Here is an 18028-nt window from a genome sequence, read left to right on the forward strand (position 1 = left end):
CTGCTTTCTTGGTTTAGGTCAAATGAGTTATCCTCCAGATAATATTGATGGCTTTTCCTTCTGGGCAAATGGTGTTTTGGGTAATAATGCTTGAGTTAAGGGACTTTGCACTCGGTTTTTAGGGGGGCCGCTCTTTTCAAAGAACAGTAGCAGGGAATTTTGTTGACTCTATGCTCATCTGCCAAGCAATTCTTAGGTGACCATGGGCATTCTTTGGCTTGCAGAAAGAACTCAACACTTTGTTTTGGCATCTAAAAGTTGGACTTCACAACAACCACCTTTTTAGGGGTGGAAGCGACTGGCTTTAAGGTTCTGGTACAGGTGCAATCAGGTGCTGGGTTGTAATTATGTTTTTTTCAAACTGTTCTAAATTGTCTTTGCTAGAACTCCTTTCTACTTCTCCATTTAGGAAGGAGATACAGCAAACTCATACTGCTTTTGATTTCGTTCACAAAGTTTATTGCAGTGCCCTACCTTTTGTTTGTAGAGTAGGTAGTGGTGGTAGTGTTTTTTGTGATGCTGGTCTCTGTTGGGTGCCATGTTCTGGAGCAGGAGCACCACACTGATCTGCTGGCAAGAGTCCCTTTGGACAGTTGAGTTGGAATACTCAGTAAATCTCTGGCCCACCAATGCTATATATCTATGCGTGTGTGTGTATATATATATATATTTTATATCCTGAGTCCAATTGTAGATTAGACTTGCTTGAAGGCTGACAACTGTCTTTGCCCCCTTGAAGCTCACAGGTGTTAACAGAAAGAGGAATATGGGCTATTATGGGCAAGCGATAGTTGTCTGAATGAAGATCTATTTTGACGTAAGACTTTTTTTCAGAATTCTAATGGATTGACAGTTTGGATTAGAGAAAAGTCTGAGCATCTGCCTTAGGGATCTGTCTTCCTCTATGCAGTTACAGTGCTAAGCAGGCTGTTGTCAAGTATTTGACAAGTTTAGACCAGTTCTCCTCCTCAGTATTGTGGGAGTTTGACCTGGTGTCTTCCAGTGCGATCTAATGCACTTCTGTACTGACTGACTGATTGGCTGCAAGATAAGCTTTGATGTCACGGTTTTTCCAGGCATACTTCATTTTCTTGCCATAGTACTTTTGTTAGAGTTATTCCCTATTCCACTTCTGGTTTGGGTTATTTTTTCCCCATTTGCTCTTGGATTAGGATATCTTTCTGGTTTTGAGCTAGGCTTTTTTAAGTACCAGAAAAACGCCTTTGTATGCCTTACAAAAGGGATCTGTATTCATGTCTGAAAAGACTTCTGGAATGTTGGCATACCCAAACACCTCTGCTGTTCCTGCTGATGGCCACATGAAAGCCAGAGCTGCTTCTGAAGCTTAGGCCATATTACCTTGCCACACAAGTCTAAGGCATCCCTATTCTATCAGAGCTGTTGGCAGTGTTTCCCATGTGTATGTGTGCATATGTGCACTCTTTCTGTATTTTTGTGAGCTGTTCTTTTATATCCCTGCAAAAGATACACGTGCATCGCAGAATCAGAGAACCAGTCCTATTTAAAGGAAGCACTGGAAAATAACAATCTAAATCAGCTCTTCTATTTCAGGTCTTCTGGCTTAGTCATTGTTCCCATGTGAACGGTGCACTTATGTATGTCCTTTTCATTGCTGCTGTTAATAAAGTTTTTCCTATTTAGAACATCAAGTATTTACCAGCGTTTAGCAACTTGTGAGACAGCTTTAGTTTTTTTCTGATCAGCAGGTTTCAATTCTAGGACTAATAACAGCTCTAATATCTTGAAAAAAAAATTTGGCTGGTAATTTTTTTTTCTCTTGTTTCCCCCAACTTCTGTACTGTCGTGTGCTAGCAATGTGACCAGCTACAAATTCAGTACTGCTGCGTCCAGTGGTCTGTCTTCAGGAGTGAGTAGCGGAGGCGGCAAAATGAGAAGGGAAAGAGGAATACACTATTTATCAAGAGCTGTACAAGAACAGGTAAGTGACTCTTAAATTAATTGCTGTCACTGAGCTTACTGAAGTAACTAGCTAAGTGTGTCAGTTTTATTGCATCATAGTAAATTATAACAATACCGCTTTATTTTTGCATTGTTTTTGTTTTCTTGTGGGTTTCAGAGCAGGCTCCAATTGATTTCCTGTGTTTGAATACCTGAACTTTGCTTATGTAATTTTGAAATTTTTAATTCTCTTACCTTGGAGATTCTTCAAACTATAACATTTCTCGTTAGCAATTGAATGAATGAGTCCTAAGAGGAGAAGTAATGTTTTGGTGAAGGTTTGTATAGTTTTTCTACAGGAATGATACTTGAAACGAGTGCCAAGTATAAAAAGAAAAAAAAAAGCTTAATTTTTGGTTTCATATTTAAGTCATACAGAAAGATACAGGCCAAGAGTGTGAAAAAGAGTAGTAGAAGAGAGCATTCTGCATGTCTGCTAACGATGACTCAGTTTTTGATACTCACCAAACTCATTGTGAGAGAGTTTTTTTCTCATTTTAATAGGAAAAATCTATTCCATAAAACTATGACCATGAATATTCAGATTATTTTTTCTTTTATTGGATGTTATATAAGCTGCCTGTAAGTTAATTTAAGTATTTACGTTAACATTAAGTATTTAATTAATATTAAGTTAATATTAAGTATTTAAGTTAATTTAAGTTACAAATCATTAAATGGGACTTCTGGATGATGCAATATAAAGAAATCGTAAACACTGTTGTTTATTCCTGTAACGCAAATAAAATAATGGTCCAAATATCAAAAGTTCCATAAACTTTTCAAATCAAAACTGTGAAACAGATGTAAGCTACAGGATGCACTGAATATCAGTAGTACCAACTTACATCCCTGCCTAGTCATTTCTAAGTAGATCATGATAGTACTGTACAAATTTTGGTCAGATTTTCTATGCCATTTAAAACATAACTCATCCAATCTTAGTAATCAAATAAAGTAAGTGGCAGGGATGAAAATTGAAGTTGTTAAGAGGCTGTTTTCTGATTTTTATATTTGCATCCTGATACATGGTATAGACTGTATTTACCAGAACACAATCTTCAGTGCTGCTAGTCTGACTTTCTTTGGTGCTTTTTGTGTTTAGTTTGGTTGTTGAACCTACCTGCTTCTTTAAACATTACCTTTTTCCACGTTCACTGCTGTAATGACTTTAGAAACTTTGGCAGCTATCCTGCCTAATTTTGCAAGAGGAACACTTTCTCACTTGTCTTGAGAGTGTACTCTTAATTGAAGCCATGCGAGGGTAGTTAGAAAGGATGATGCTTCTCTAGAGCTTTGATGACTAAAGTACAGAGAAGAAAGAAAAAAAATGTGATCTGTGCATCTCTGTTCCGCACAGGTTTTGAGTTAACTTTCAGTGTTCTTGCTGTACAGTTGTTGAATAGAGTATAATGTGGAAGCAGGCCTGCCATAAATTAAAATGACGTGGTAGACAGAGGTGGGGAGATCGGGATTTCTTCTGGAAACTTGCTTTCTCTTAATTTGTATGGATTTTTGTTCTATTTAATTTTGTTAATAAATTGGGTGGGATGGGGTGAGAAAGTAGTATGTCTTGTATAAGAAAAATTAAAATTTGCAACTTTAGGAAGTGGAGGAACCAGTGCTACCGAAAATACCCCTACCCATCAGTGCTGCATCGCTGCCTCAGTTCAATTCTAGTTTCATTGGTAGTAGCGCTGTCTCAGCGTCACCGAGCGCTGTTTCAACAGCAGCAATGAGCACGGCAACTCCAGCAGCTGCGACGGGCATGGCAAATCCATCAGAGGTGGAGGGCATGACAGATCCATCGGAGGTGGAGGACTTGACAGATCTATCAGAGGAGGAGGTGGAGGACATGATATATACAACGGCGACGTCAGGCATAACGTGTTCAACAGTGCCCTCAGGCTTGACATATCCAATAATGGCGGCGGGCATGCCATACCTGCTGATGACAAAGGACATATCAAGGTCAACAGCGGCAACGACAAGCGTGGCAAATTCAACGGAGGCGGCAGGCATGGCAGATGCAGCAGCGACGGCGGCGGGCAAGGTAAATCTTTATGCTATAAATAATGTTTACAATGAGTATACTGCTTTATTGCGAGTTGACTTTTTCTGTGGTGCTCATGAAACTAACAAATATTAGTTTCTACGCAGCTGAATGAATTGGGGTTGTATGCCAGTTTGGGGAAAAAGGCATAAATGTTTTGATTCTGCTTCTCTCAGTCTTAGAGCCTGCCAACTCCCATTTAACGTGATTGTATAACTGCTTCAAATGCTGTGGAAGTCTGCGGGGGAAGGGGGGTGTGGACTTTATGCCAAGTTATTTATAGTGGTTTTGGCAGGGGTAGAGTTAATTTTCTTCGTAGTAGATGATGCTGTGTTGCAGATTTGTGAGCAAAACAGTGTTGGTAAGGCACTGGTGTTTTAGCTGTTGCTGAGCAGTGCTTACACAGTGACAAGTCCTTTTCTGTTTCTCACGCTGCCCTGCCAGCGAGGAGGTCGGGGATGCACAAGAGGCTGGGAGGGCACTCAGCCAGGACAGCGGAGCCCAGAGGACCGAAGGGATATTCCACACCATTTAGCATCGTGCTCAGCAATAAATGCTGGGGGAAAGAAGGGGAAGGAGTGGGGAGTATGTACAGGGTTATGGCATTTGTCTTTCCAGGTAGCCATTACATGCGATGAGTCATTAATGCTACCTCAAATTTAACAACTTTACTTCTTTATTTCCGGTTCTTTTCCCTGTTCCACTTGGAGGGAGTGAGCGAGTGGCTGTGTGGTGCTTAGTTGCCTGCAATGGTTAAACCACAACTTTATTTAAGTTATTAAATTAGAGGTAACGTGGTCATATGAGCCTCACATAGAATGAGCCTAGGGTGCAATAATTGGCATATTATTGCAATAAAATAAACATTAATCTGTTCCAGAGTACTTGAAATATTTTTTGTACGGTTTGAAGTAGACAGCTGCTTTAACATGTTGAGGTGTTTGCTGAAGTTCTTGGAGTATCATTGGGCTGAGTTTGCCGTTCTTCAGCTTCCTGGCTTGCTTTTCCGTGCATTTAGACCTAAGTAGCATCTCCAGCTTTTCCTCTCAGTTTCTGGAATTTGGTTTTGAAGATATTGTCCTATACCCACTTGGAAACTTCCCTGTGTTTTATTATTACTTTTATCTGCAAAATAACTCAAACATCAGGTTTTTCGACGTCACTGCGGGACTTCTGTTGGATAGTGAATTCAGGTAGTTGTTGCTCTTAAATATAAACCTTTAATTCTTTTGAAAATACAGATACAACCAACAAGTACTGTTAGCAGTCCTGAGTTTGCGTTTTCATCTCCAGTTGTGAAATCTACTGAGGCAGAAGTGCTACCTACGTCTTCTGTAAGTAAAATAATAAAGGAGCTTGACTTTTTTTCTTAGGCATTTAGTAGGCTGTTGCAGAACACTAAAGCAGAATCTGCCTTGATGGAGAAAAGTATGTAGGCTTCTGGCTTATAATTTGTCATTCAGCATGCGTGCTACAAATGTGAAGAGCAGCTTTCAGATTTGGTTTTGTGTGTGCATTCGATTGGAGTTCCTGTGGCTTGAGAATCTGAAAAACCTCTCTTGTTCATAGCAGATTGGGTTTACATTTAGTGTTCCCGTTGTAAAATCGGCAGAACTTTCTGGACCCAGTGGTACTCCAGTGACGCCCTTTCTTACCCTAGGTAACTGAAACTTTAGCACTTCAGATCTGAAGTGCTGATTTTCCTTTTTTTCTTTATTAAATCTTCAATCTGTCCTGTCTGCGCATGCTAGCAATTCCAGGCAGTGTTGGACTTCTGCAGTATTTTTCCAGTGACAGATCTGCTTTTATAATTTTTGTTTTGTTTTGTTGCTTTTTGTTTTGCTTGTAATCATAAAGCATTGCAAAGTAAGTAGAATTTGTGAAGATTCTTATGTGAGAAGCATGAAGCTGGAAATTCTTGTTTCTAACAAAAGTGAGTATAATCTGCTCTAACTAGGTCACATTGTGAAAGCTGTTTTTGTTTTCTTTTGTTTCAAAAGACACCACCACCTCAACCAACATCAACACACAGAAAGAGGAGGTCAAAGATTTTGCTGGTGGTCCCTTCACCACTGCCCACGTATTAAAGGAAGGAAGCGTCTTAGACGTTCTAAAAAATCCTGGTGAGATAATGAACTCCTTTTAAAAAGATGCTGCAAAAAATACGCTAGCATTTTTTATTAAAAAAAAACCAACACACGACTTATGGTTAATAGAGTATCTGCTATAAATATGAATGTAGGAGAGCATTACATTAAGCGCTGCGTTTGTTAGGGTGCATCTGCCCCCTTCTATTCTAAGTGGTGTTTGTTGCTGGAAGTAAAACTGCAAGATGAAAAGCAGATGGGTTGCATCTCCTTTACGTGTTAGGATGTAATTGTAAATGAGGTACTAAGAGAATTAGCCAGATAATCGGTGTTTCATTTTAAGTAAATACAATTTGTGGAATTGAAAAGGAAATGTTTGTAAAACTCAACACTCCTGTCCCACCTTCAGCCCAGGTGAAGAAAGAATAGGAAAGAGCTTCAGTTCCAAATACATGGCGAAAGCTGCGAATCTTTGGGCCTTAGCTTACAATGGCTCCTGTGGATTAAAATTTAAACTGCAAACAGAAGTGGAGTGTTTTACGTTAAAAACCCTTTTCTGAATTTTGTTTTTAAGCAATTGCAATTGTTTTCAACAGTTTCATAAAGTGTGTCTGTGGAAAAGATATCTTTTAAGAAAAAGGGCTTTATTGAATTTGATCTTTTCCCAAAAGTCTTCTTCTAACTTACATACTTGTTAAGAAGGCAGCACATTTCTCTGTTGGAAAGAGCTAAGTGAGAGAAAATACATTGTGCATTTTGTTTAAGGAAAGACCTCTGAGTGAAGTGACATTCACTTTCTTTATCGGTTTAAAAGAAGCAGAATCTAAATCCACATTGTTCGAAGACTTCATTTTTCATTAAAAAAAACCAACAAACAAACCACAAAACAACTATGTTCAAGGTAGATTTACAAGCAACTTGAGCTGCTGTTTAAGATGCATTTCCTTTAGTCTTTCTGTATTAGTAGCTTGTCTTTTCTGTTAAAATTGCCACCTTTTAAATAAGGAGTTGTCCTAATTATAGAAAATTAGACAGTTGTTCAATTGTCTTGAGTTTTTATTATTTAATTAATATTCAGCATCTGTGGGAAAATACCGTATGGATTGCTGCTCCGAGTACAAACTTCTGTACAGTTACTGGAGTAGATTTGAGTCATCTGCTACGGAAGGAGGAGCTTTAGAAATCTGATTCGATTGGGCATCGCGTCTTAATCAAATTGTATTATTTCCATTCCACGTTGGACTGTCAGATTTCAGTCAGCTACTGTCTGTTTGTACTTGTATCGACCAGTGAAAATGTTGATTTAAAGCTTGCTTGGAAACGAAGAGTTAAATGAAGCTTTAACGAAATGTTCTGTTGTGACCCAGTGCAGCAGATGAAATTTCATCCGTTTAGATAAGATTTCTGGGGACTTCCTGTTGCGCTCGGTCTGAATGTCTAGTTGTAACCATTGGCACCTGAGTTGAAATTTTTGCCCTCTAGTAAAGTCACTTAGTTACATGTAGTGAGGTGCTGCGCTAACAGGAAGACTTTTTTTTCTTGCTTCCTAGACTTTGGATTGTTGAAAACACGCTCTTCTACGTCTGCACAACCTACAACAAGCACAGTGGTTTATACTAGGCCTGCAATAACAACTTTTTCTGCAGGTAAAGAGACTTCTAAACAAGCATCGTACTGGCAATCTGATACATGTGACCCTTTTCTGCAAAACAAAGACATAAAGGACAAATGTGTAACTTGTCAAGCTACTAAAGCGTCAACAGTTGAGAGTATGAAACAGACAGTAAGTTCAAGTCAATGCGACACCTCAAAGCCAGCAGCGCCCCCAGCAGGGATGCTGGGCTTTGGAGACAAATTCAAAACAGTACCTGGAACGTGGGATTGTGATACATGTCTTGTCCAAAACAAACCGGAAGCTACAAAATGTATAGCATGTGAGACACCAAAACCTGGAACGGGAGTAATGCCTGCTCTGACATGACCAGTGGTCACAGACAGCTCGGTGACAGTGACATCCTCCTCGAGCAGCACTGACACAACAGCCACTCTGGGCTTTGGAGACAAATTTAAGAAGGCGAAAGGCTCTTGGGACTGTGGAATATGCCTTGTACCAAATAAGACGGAAGATAACAAATGTGTAGCCTGTCAGTCTGAGAAACCAGGTATGGTCCTTTTTTTCCTGTTGTTTCCATCCTAGCCTCTGTGAATCTTGTACAGAATAAAAGTACGTTGCATATATGGAATATTTTAAGCAACACGATTCCCAGGTACGGTTGATGGGTTAGCGGCTGTCTGCAGGATTGGTTTACAGGCACTTCAGAGGTCTCAGCCCAGGTTCCAGCCTGTCGCATAAATTGAACTGATTGTGAAATGTATTAGTACGGAGCTGGATCAATGCAGATACCCCCGGCTTTGCAGCTGGTGAGGGAAGGTGGCTGAAGTGAGTGACTTAATTTAAAAACAACATAGTGATTTTTCACTGGCGAAAATGAGAACTCCATAGAAAGAGTTAAAAATGACTGCGTTTTTCTCTTTCAAAAAATAAGTAAAAAAAATTACAGAATGTGTCCAAAATGCCTCTACTCACCGTTTGTATGTAATTGAGGGGAGATGTGAAGCCAGATTTCAAGACAGTGTAGTCTTAACTAGTCTTAAGCTAAAGCAGAGAGATGCCTATGAAGGTCAGTGGTAGGCTTCAAGAAAGCGAGTGACCCGCTGGGTAACTTCTTCAGGGCAGTACTGGGTTGTTTCCCATTGTGTGTGACCGTAATTGATTTTGAGCGTGGTTGTATTGTTTTTAAAATACGATTCTAATTCTAACTTTGACTCTAAATGTCATTTAACATGCCATTACATCGAAAAACACCTGTGCAAATATATCGTGGAAGAAACAAATTAAGATGGACTAGACCGGGCTTTTGTAATCATCCTGTGCGGTAAGACTGAAATTTCATGAGGTAAGATAATGGATTTCAGACAGAGTTGATTCTCTTGGACTTCCAACCTCTGAGCGGTCAGTCGGCATCTTTGTCTGAGGCTCTTGCCATTGCAAGGAGGAATTTTGGAAATGAGGGGTTTACTGTGACCATGGTGCAGTGAATTGCACGGTTACGTTGCACTTGTCAGGAGGAAGAGCGATGCAAGTAATACTAGGATAAAAGTTTTCTGCGTGTGCTGTGGAAGGGAAGAGCCATTCTTGTCTTTCCGGTTTTGAATTTGAAGCGTTATCTTCTGCTTCTCTCTTAAAAGGCACCTTTTTTTTAAAAGGCACCTGTCAGGCCTCTTTATGGAGGTTACACTGTGGTCAACAGCAGCAGAAGCTTGTGTGCTGAACAGAGTTGTGTGTTGTTTGGAAGCTTTGAGTTCCACTCTGGTTTTTTTGTTTGTTTCTTTGTTTCTTTGTGGGTTTTTGGTGGCTTTTATTTTTTTCAGGGGCGGGGGGGGGGGGGAGTTGCGGAGTAGTTTTGAACATTTCTGTGGGATTTGACAAATCAAATTTAAAAGTTAATGTTCATTTTATAGTTCATGTTCAAACAGGATGGTTAACTGTCTTGTTTGTCTCACAGAGGGTCCAACACCTGTGACCAGTAGCAGTGCATCTGCATTTTCTGCTCCTTCTGGAGAATTTCTGGATTTAGACAAATTCAAGAAGCCTGAAGGAAGCTGGGATTGGGAGACCTGCTTGGTTCAAAACAAAGCAGAGGCCACGAAGTGTGTAGCCTGTGAAAGTGCAAAGCCAAGCACCAAAGCAGAGCTCAAAGGTAATCCTTAATGATTAAAACGAGGATGCATATTCTGTGATTTATTTTTTGGTTTGCTCTGATTTTTTTTATTTTCTTACCTGTTAAGCACAATTATTTTTTCCTTTGAGGTGTGGCAAAATTATTCGTTTTTCCTGTAGGAATATTGCCTAGATAACATCTGTTTCCACACTTTTCCCCAAGAATAAGTTTATCCTTTTTAGAGAAAAGCTTTCATTAATGACGTGCTTGTTCTTTACATGCCCTACACGTTGTTCATTTGGAGTTCAGACTAAAAACATGATCTTTCAAAGAAGTTCGTATACTTTTTAAAGCCAGGTGGTGGGCAGAAAACACAATTGTGAAAAGTTTTATGTAGAGAGGAAGCATGGGGTTTTCTTGTTTGTTTTACTGTTTGGTGGGTTGTTTTTTAAACAGTTTTGACTGGAAAGATCAGGACTAGAATGTAGTTCAAACCTTCATGTACTTCAGGTAAACAGAATATCTTTTGTCTTCACTTGTGCGCTTATGTCCATCAAGTAAGACCTCTGAAACCATACTAGAAAAAATCTGCGGGATTTGATATGTTCATGTACTAGAGCTTTAGAAAAAGTTTAATTCCTATATGCAGCATGTCTTCTGTCCTGGTTATTGATACGTACGCAATTAGTAGCAATCCCTTTTTTGATCTCAACACTAGGTTTAGACAAAAAATTGCGACACCTTAAGGAACCTGTCCTGCATCTCATACAAGCACAGAAGTTGCAGTGTCTCAATGCTAGCAGTACAGTTGGTGGTAAAATCTTTAGTAGGGTGAAATAGAGGCCTCACACTTTTCAGAGAAAAAAAGAGATGAGAGAGAGTATCTTATTCCCACGTACTTGCAACTATGCTGCAGAGTGTACTGCTGTTACTCTAGTGCTACAAAGGTCCAAAAATCACTGAACAGTTATTAGCCAGTTTTGTATTCCTTTAATTTGTTGAAAGACTGCAGTAGAGGATTGAAGTTTTTATTGAGGATCACTGTGTGGAAAAATTCTGATTGTTAAATGTCATTTGTATGACTTAAGAACCACGTTTTGGAGTACAGAATTCAGTATTAATTCCAGAAGGGGTAAGGGAAAGGACATTAGCTAGTAATCCCGAACAAAAGCAGTGTATAGAGCTATACTGATTTTAATCGCAGTATTCTTACAGTTGGTCTGTTACTGAACAGATATGTTTTGGGGAGATATGGTGGCCAGGGAGGCGTGTGTGTTTGTGTGCTTCCTCTTCTAGTTAAGGTTCTGGGGTTTGGTTTAGTCAGGAAAATTCGATGAGGCACCTTGTGTAAAAGGAAATGTTAACCAGCATTTTTCAACACGGTGTAGTCCCTTAAAAGTGTCATAGATGAAAAGAGGCCATAAACGCTGGGGGAAAAAGTTAGTGGGAAACTGAGAGCAGGATCACATTCAGTAGTGAGAGAGCAGCAGCCTAGGGAAAGCTGATGAATGACTGTAACAGATAGTTCTATTTTAAGTGTAAAACAACACTCAGTACTTTATAATGGTGGTCTTACCAGAGGGTTCTTCTCCATGGCTCCTAAAAGCACGTCTTGAAGGCATTCGAGTGCAGTGAACTTAAGCTGTAAGAGTTGGGCTGGTAAGCTTGGCCTGATTTGAAGCTGTAGGCACGGGGCTATAATTTCTGAACAGGCTACAAAAGAAACTGTACCACTGTGCTTTTCAGTGCTCCGTTTAGCAAAGCCATCAAATTGTTGCAGGCAATTGATGTTGTTCTTCTAAGAGCACCTGAAAGATATTTTTGTTTGAAGAGTTTGGAGGTACCGGTTAATACTGGTTCAGATAATTACAGCCAGCTCTTGGTGTTTGTGACCAATAAAGTTTGTGGCTCCAAAAGGAGTGGGTTAGTGCTAACTGATTAACTGCTGTATATGCAGAAATATGGAATCTGATTACTTACGCAGAGAGCACTTAAAATGTATTGTTTTGCTGGCTCTCAGTGAGTTGCATCTTAATGCTACCAAGGAATAAGCTTTTTGCTCCTGGCCCAAGTTTTTTAATTTGGTGAAAGCCTTTTCTGTGCACGTGCACATGCCAGAGAGGTTGCTTAAGTAATAGAAGCTATAGTAGCTGCTATCTTCTGTTTTTTGTAGAAGACAGAAACTGAATTCGTTAGCTTTGTAACTGTTATGCATACCAGAATTGGTTTTCTCCCTTTTGAAAATAGTAGAGGGTATGCCTATGTCAGATTTGGTGAGCAAGGTGATCAGATGAGGGCACTGCAAGACTGCCAGAACGCACCAGGTCTGGGGGGAAAAGGAATCCGGCTGAGCATAGGAATTTCTAAAAGGTAACCAAGGAGTTGTGCATTGATACAGTTATTCTAAATAATCAGATTCTTGTAGCTCTGCCTTTGGAAAGTCTGTGGCCCTTGCTGTAGTGGCTGTACACAGGATGCAGTCTACAAAACCAGAAATGCAGAAGTCCTATGTTTTGACTCCCTGGATTCATCAACCTGCTTCAGGATGGCTGGGGGAATCCAACTGTTAAGTCTAGCCAGACAGCGCAACTTGGGCTTAGCTGCCATTGTAACCAGCCTTGTTTCTCAACAGTAGCAAAGCTGAATGCATTGGAAAATATTTTCAGGTTTGGGCCTGCATAAGGTAGAAGGGACAAGAAGTGGTTTTATATGCTAGGGAGTTCTTGTTCTTAGAGCTTTCCCTCTAGTTTGAGAGAAGCACATAACTAGTTTTACAGTGGGTTGACAGGAAAGAAGTGGGGGGGAAAAATGGGAACGCAGGGAGAAAGCCAAAGGCGTTATTACTAGAACAGGTTTAGAATGCTATTCTTTGCTTTTCATGAGCTTAGGGCAATGGGGAGTTTAAAGCTTAGCACTTCCTGAGAGGGTTTCTTACTCTACCGGCTCAGTTCTATCACTTATTTAAGGCAATTCAGGTCTCTGAACGGTTAAAGAATTGATACCAAATTTGATGAACTTTGATCCAGGATACTGACAAAACAGGACTTCATATAAACAATTTCAGTATGTTCATGAGGTTAGCTTGTGCGTTCTGTTAAATAGTAAAAAATGACACTTCTGTTTCTGTTTACCTAGCATAATTCTGCAAATGTTGCCTCCTTCTGCTTTAGAATGGAAATGCTCTTCTCCAAGAGAGCACTGTCCAAACTTCTTTGCCAAAATTTTTTGATTAAATTAATATTGTTTTATTTTGAAAACAAGAATAAGCCACAAACATGTTTTCTTGCTTCGGCTATCCAGAAGAACGTCAACAGTATTTTCAGATTTTCCTTCCCTACACAACTGTATGTAGGAAGAGTGCAGTTGGAAGCAGAAGACCTAAGGTGATGTATCTTCTGTTTGTTTACTACAGTAACAAGACAATGGATTACCTCTTTATTAGAACTTGTGTAGCTTTGCAGTATTGAAACAAATGTAGGTATTAAAATACACATCAGTAATACATTTCTGAATGGCTGAGTACCGTGCTCTCTTAGCATTGAAATACCCAGCCATTGGATTAGTTTGTCCCTCATGTTTGCTTAGTTTGGAAGCTATTTCAGAATGCCTTCAGCTTGTATTCTTCCCCAAAAGCATAGAACTCACTTCTCTGCATCCCCAATTCAAGTCAGAGAAACTGGGCACTGCAAACACAGGAGGTCTGCCTGTACAGAATCAGTGAAGACAAGTCTAAACAGCGGATTTTTTTGAATATGCAGCTGGGTTATCTGAATGTTCTTTATGCAGTGTACCTCAGTTTTAGTACAGATAGCACTTGTCTTGGTTCTTGTCATTAGTCTGAAGCTGCCCCTGAGAAAATCTTGAAAGGGAAAGTAGTGAAAGCTAATCAGCTGGCCCTTTCTTCTTAAGAACCAGTGTATTTTGTAATTCTCCCACTAATAATAAGGCGTCACGCTGGAGAATCGCGATTGTGTTGTTAAGCAAGACTGACTTCACCTGAGCGGTATAGTTGGCAGCTGTTGAATGTTTAATGGACTTTAAACAAACAAAAAAACTGAGCAGGTGGAGGTAGACATGGCAAACTGACAGGCAGCGTCAGATGCTTCTTTGAAATGGATAATCTGACTCCATTCACTTCTTTCTGGAAATAAGATCTAGTAATTAACCAAACAAAAGATAGAAGGGTTAAGACTGCATCTTTAAAGCAGCTGTGCTTGATAAATGTCTCTGGTCTTAAATCAATCTTTAGCAAAGCACAGAGACTTAGCAGCAGCTTGCTTATGCCAACGCTAAAAATACTTGATGTGTACAGGTAACCATGTCAAGGCTCTGGAGTTAATCCATGAGAACAATTCCTTCTGGTATTGGCAAAGGTGAGGATGCTTGCTTCTATAGAAATGAGGTTTTGAGCTGTGACTTAAGCTGTCACTTAGGTGACTGTTTAGGAAAGCTTCCTTTTAAGTTTTGAAGTATGTAAGCTGACAAATTGTTTAAGTTCAGAACTGGGTTTACAGTTTCTGTTCTCTGACTGTATGCAACTTCTCATGTTTCAGACTGAAAGCAGAATTGCAGCGGTACCAGTCATACAACTATAATGCTTATTGCCAAGATTACCAGAACTACCACTCGCAGAGGAGTTACGATGCTTACGCTGACTACAACTACAGCTCCTATGCTCCCTATGACAGCATGCAAGCTGTTGGAGACTGCTCTTTAGGAGATTCTTTAATGGCTCCAGCTGTTTTTGAGGTAAAGATAGTGCACGCTTGCTGTAAAGAAAATATTTCACAGATAATATGTTGTACAGATTTGTGTGAATCAGCAAAAAGAATCCGAAGTTGAAAACATGCTTTCTGCTTAGTGTGAAGTTAAAAGAGCAGATTCCATTCAGAGGTGTTTGTATTTAAGTGCTTAAATAGTAAATCCATAGAATTAGTGATTTATACACCATTATTTGTTCACGCATACCAAAGAATGGTTTTGACAGCATAATTGCGTACGCTTCTTCTGTTCCTGTTCTTCTGATTTGCTTTGCTTAAAGCAAATTAAACAGTTGTTGTAAGTGGTCTTATCGTGGTCAATGTATTAGTTGTGACCTCCGGAGGTCCCTTCCAACCTGTACTGTAATATTGGCTTTCTTCTAAAAATAAGTAGATAAAATGCCATCTATCCTTGTAGTTGTAGGAAGAAGGAATGGGTTGAGACTGCAGCACTTTGAATCTGTGATGCTTTCTGAAATGAGTTATGATTAAACTTAGCCTTTTCTGTCTTTCAGGAATCTTCAGTTATGACTGCAATCGGTGATGACCTAATTACTGACGGTAATAAGGGTTCTATCATTGTCACTTGAGTTTAGCCATCCTTGTGCCTTTTAACAATACAAGCCAACCTCTACTGGATGAAGAACATCTTGAAAATTCAGCTGAGGTCAAACCTCTGTGGGGTTGATCTGCAATCAGCTGGGGTTTTAAAGCTGATACAGCATACACTGACCGCATCAAGTAAAACGGGACACTGTCAATGCTTCGCAGCAGGTTTCTTGTACCTGTGCCTTCATTCCCATTTGAAAATGGTCTAAGACAGAATTTTGTTCTTTGTATTGGTTCCGCTAAACAGATTTTATATTAGAAACTCAGTAATATGCAAAAGCTTTGTTCTCCACCCTGAGGTAAAAGCTTATGTTGCAGATTCCAAAAGGAGGATTCAGCTTGCACTTACAAATACGGTACAAAACATATTTGTGTCCTGGAAGGTTTGCAAAGTTCCTCACGTGGAGGCATTTTGTGTTAGTGTTTAGAAACTATCCTATGTAACGTGTATTGCCGTAGAAGTGAATTAAATGACTCTTGGGAGGGTTTCATGGCTGATTATCCGTAAACGTTATCTTTACTATCTTAAACATTGTCTTTGTCTTTATCTTGAAAGACAGTTCTAGTCCCAGCCTTCTAATATAAAAATTCCCAAAAGTTGGAGCTGTGAGGCTCAAAATTTTAGAGGACTAAATACCTCACTAAAATTAGTAGATCTAATAGCTTATTACACTTAGCTTAAAATACATTTTATTAGCCATTTCACGTGAAGTTTTTTTGTGCGCATGCCTCAGATTTGATACTTGGACTTACCAGGCTTTTATTTTCAGATCCACAGCTCTACTTGGATGTTGATGAAATGAACAGACAATTCACGGAGACAAGCGAAGAACTCTACGATTCACTCATGAATTGTCACTGGCAACCTCTGGATACGGTCACTTCTGAAATCCCCTCTGCTATTTAAGCGTCTTCTAGAGCATGACCGTTAGGACCAAAGTGCTAAAACTACATTTCTTCTACATTATTCTAGCTCATAAGTTTTAAAGCACAATGATAGGTTGGGTTTTTTTTGCTATGCTTTTGACAGTTTCTGTAATCTTTTTGTTCATCACTCCCTTCTTGGAGCATCATGAAGTCATGTAAATATTCGAGAAATGTAAAGAGGTAAATGGGGTCTAAAGATAGACTTGCCTGTGTAAATAAAAAATTTGTTTCTGCAAACCTGCCAGCAAGGGATTTTACTTGTACCTGTGTGCAGCATGTTCTCTTCCGGCTTATGGAATTTAACAAGGTAGTAAGGGTATTTCATCTGTCTTTATTTTTATATGGGCATTAGGACACAAGCAAAATCTAGCTTCCCCTTGTTTTCCTGGTTCCTTAGGTAAGCGACAAGCCAAGCCTTTCATGTGCTTGCTTAGACTGGAAGTATGTATGGGAGACACTCACAGGCCTTGCTATGGAAACACCTGTGCCCACTTTTTCCTGCAGGCTGCTGGCTCTAACTGTACTACTGATACATGCTAGGTCAGCTAAAATTGGCTTATAAATAGGGTATGTTAAGCATATGGAAGTGTAGACTTCAACTGCCATAGCTACAAACATCCCGTGGAATGAGGATGATGTCTGCTGGCACTCTCTGCATCAGCATTCAGTTTTCCCTTGCCCTTCTTACTGTTAGACTTCTCAGCTGACGCTTTACAGCGAAGAAATTGCTACAACATAATCCGTGTTCTTAAACCTAAAAAAAAAAATCTTGGAGAAAACAACTTGCTGGTTTTCCCTCCTTGCTGGCAAGGAGAAAAATAGTCCACCAGGAACAACAAAAAAATCCTAGTAACAGCTCCTTAAGTTATACCCTCTGCTACCCTCTCTGATTGCTCTGGTCTTCCTTCATTCGTGGTAATGAAGTTTTTAAAGCTCTGGTAGAAGGATGACAGCACTCAAGTCAAAGGAGATGAGAGCAATGAGGAAAGCTTTGCTTTAAGCTAGAGCAGTCTTGCGAGTTGCTGCCTTTATGCTGTTCTTATCTTGAAGGGTACAGAGTCTTTTCCAGTCATAGGGACTCCATAACCCTATGAGTATGGAGAAATAGTTGCTAATTAACAGTGTGTATAATAAGTAAGTGAGGCTGGAAACAAAAGAATATTCCTCCAAGAAAAAAAAGGAAGCAGAAATTACTGTACTTAATAGCTGGGGAAGCTGTTAAAGCTAGTTGACACAGTTCTGGTACTGCCGTGTGTGTTTTGGGGGCAACATAAACCATAATTGCTGTGATGGCAGGTAAGAATCCAATTCTTTTTTATGGCTTAGTGTAGTCAGTGAAAGCAGTGGTCCTAAGCTGCATGCTGTTCTTAAATGTAATGCAAATTCTCTTTTGTGACTCCTCAGTACTTCCAGGTTACTTGTAGCTGATCACCAGCAACTGCTTCTGTTAGCTATTAGCTGTTGGGTTTTTGCTAGGAATACTTTCAGTCCTGAATTGAAATGATGACATCCTGAAACAGAAGAGGCTCTTGGAGTATTGTAGGAAGCACATTCTTCCTGGTTCTAGTGCAGGTGTACACGTAGGAGGAGGCAGAAGGCAAAGAACCTCACATAGGTGGAGGGGGTGAGGTGGCATCACAGTTAGAGCTGTTGCAGTTAACTCTTCCCAAAGCATGAAAGCAACGTGGCTGGGAACAGGGATTTGTTGGGTTGCTTCTTTGTGTGAGCCAGGGAGTCTTTTGAGGGGCAGATTAATAAGAATATGACACAAGGTAGAGGTGGAATAGATGAAGCAAAGAATCTGGGTGGGAAAAGGGTTGCTTGTACGTGTCTATGGAATTGTTTCAGGGGACTGAGCTGGGGCAAATTCAAGATAATAGATGCAGCCTC

General features: G+C 39.8%; 2 protein-coding genes across 4 annotated transcripts in view; one reads left to right on the forward strand and one right to left on the reverse strand.

The window, feature by feature from the left end:
- The window catches only part of LOC308187239 (uncharacterized protein), a 94325-nt gene that overhangs the window by 60372 nt on the left and 15925 nt on the right, over nt 1-18028 (reverse strand). The window lies entirely within an intron of this gene.
- LOC308187245 (uncharacterized protein) lies at nt 2654-16375 on the forward strand. Of its 3 annotated transcripts, XM_080609414.1 has the most exons (6): nt 2654-4033; nt 5275-5367; nt 7671-9881; nt 14396-14591; nt 15118-15163; nt 15982-16375. In XM_080609414.1, the coding sequence occupies exons 1-3, from the start codon at nt 3716-3718 to the stop codon at nt 7683-7685; spliced, it is 426 nt and encodes a 141-aa protein (XP_080465540.1). In that variant the 5' UTR covers nt 2654-3715; the 3' UTR covers nt 7686-9881; nt 14396-14591; nt 15118-15163; nt 15982-16375. The 3 variants fall into 3 exon arrangements, 2 of the variants coding, with proteins under 2 accessions (XP_080465540.1, XP_080465539.1); XM_080609413.1 differs by having other exon boundaries at nt 14396-16375; XR_013944549.1 differs by lacking the exons at nt 2654-4033; nt 5275-5367; nt 7671-9881 and adding an exon at nt 11687-13225 and having other exon boundaries at nt 14396-16375.

Source organism: Anser brachyrhynchus (assembly GCF_964034855.1).
Source record: "Anser brachyrhynchus genome assembly, contig: SCAFFOLD_187, whole genome shotgun sequence".
Classification (NCBI taxonomy): Eukaryota; Metazoa; Chordata; class Aves; order Anseriformes; family Anatidae; genus Anser; species Anser brachyrhynchus.

Bases quoted from the DNA above. Each gene is read 5' to 3' on its own strand.
- LOC308187245 (XM_080609413.1), top strand. From the start codon at position 3,716: ATGAGCACGGCAACTCCAGCAGCTGCGACGGGCATGGCAAATCCATCA. The intron at 4,034-5,274 runs GTAAATCTTTAT...TTGAAAATACAG, and splicing joins CAGCGACGGCGGCGGGCAAG to ATACAACCAACAAGTACTGT.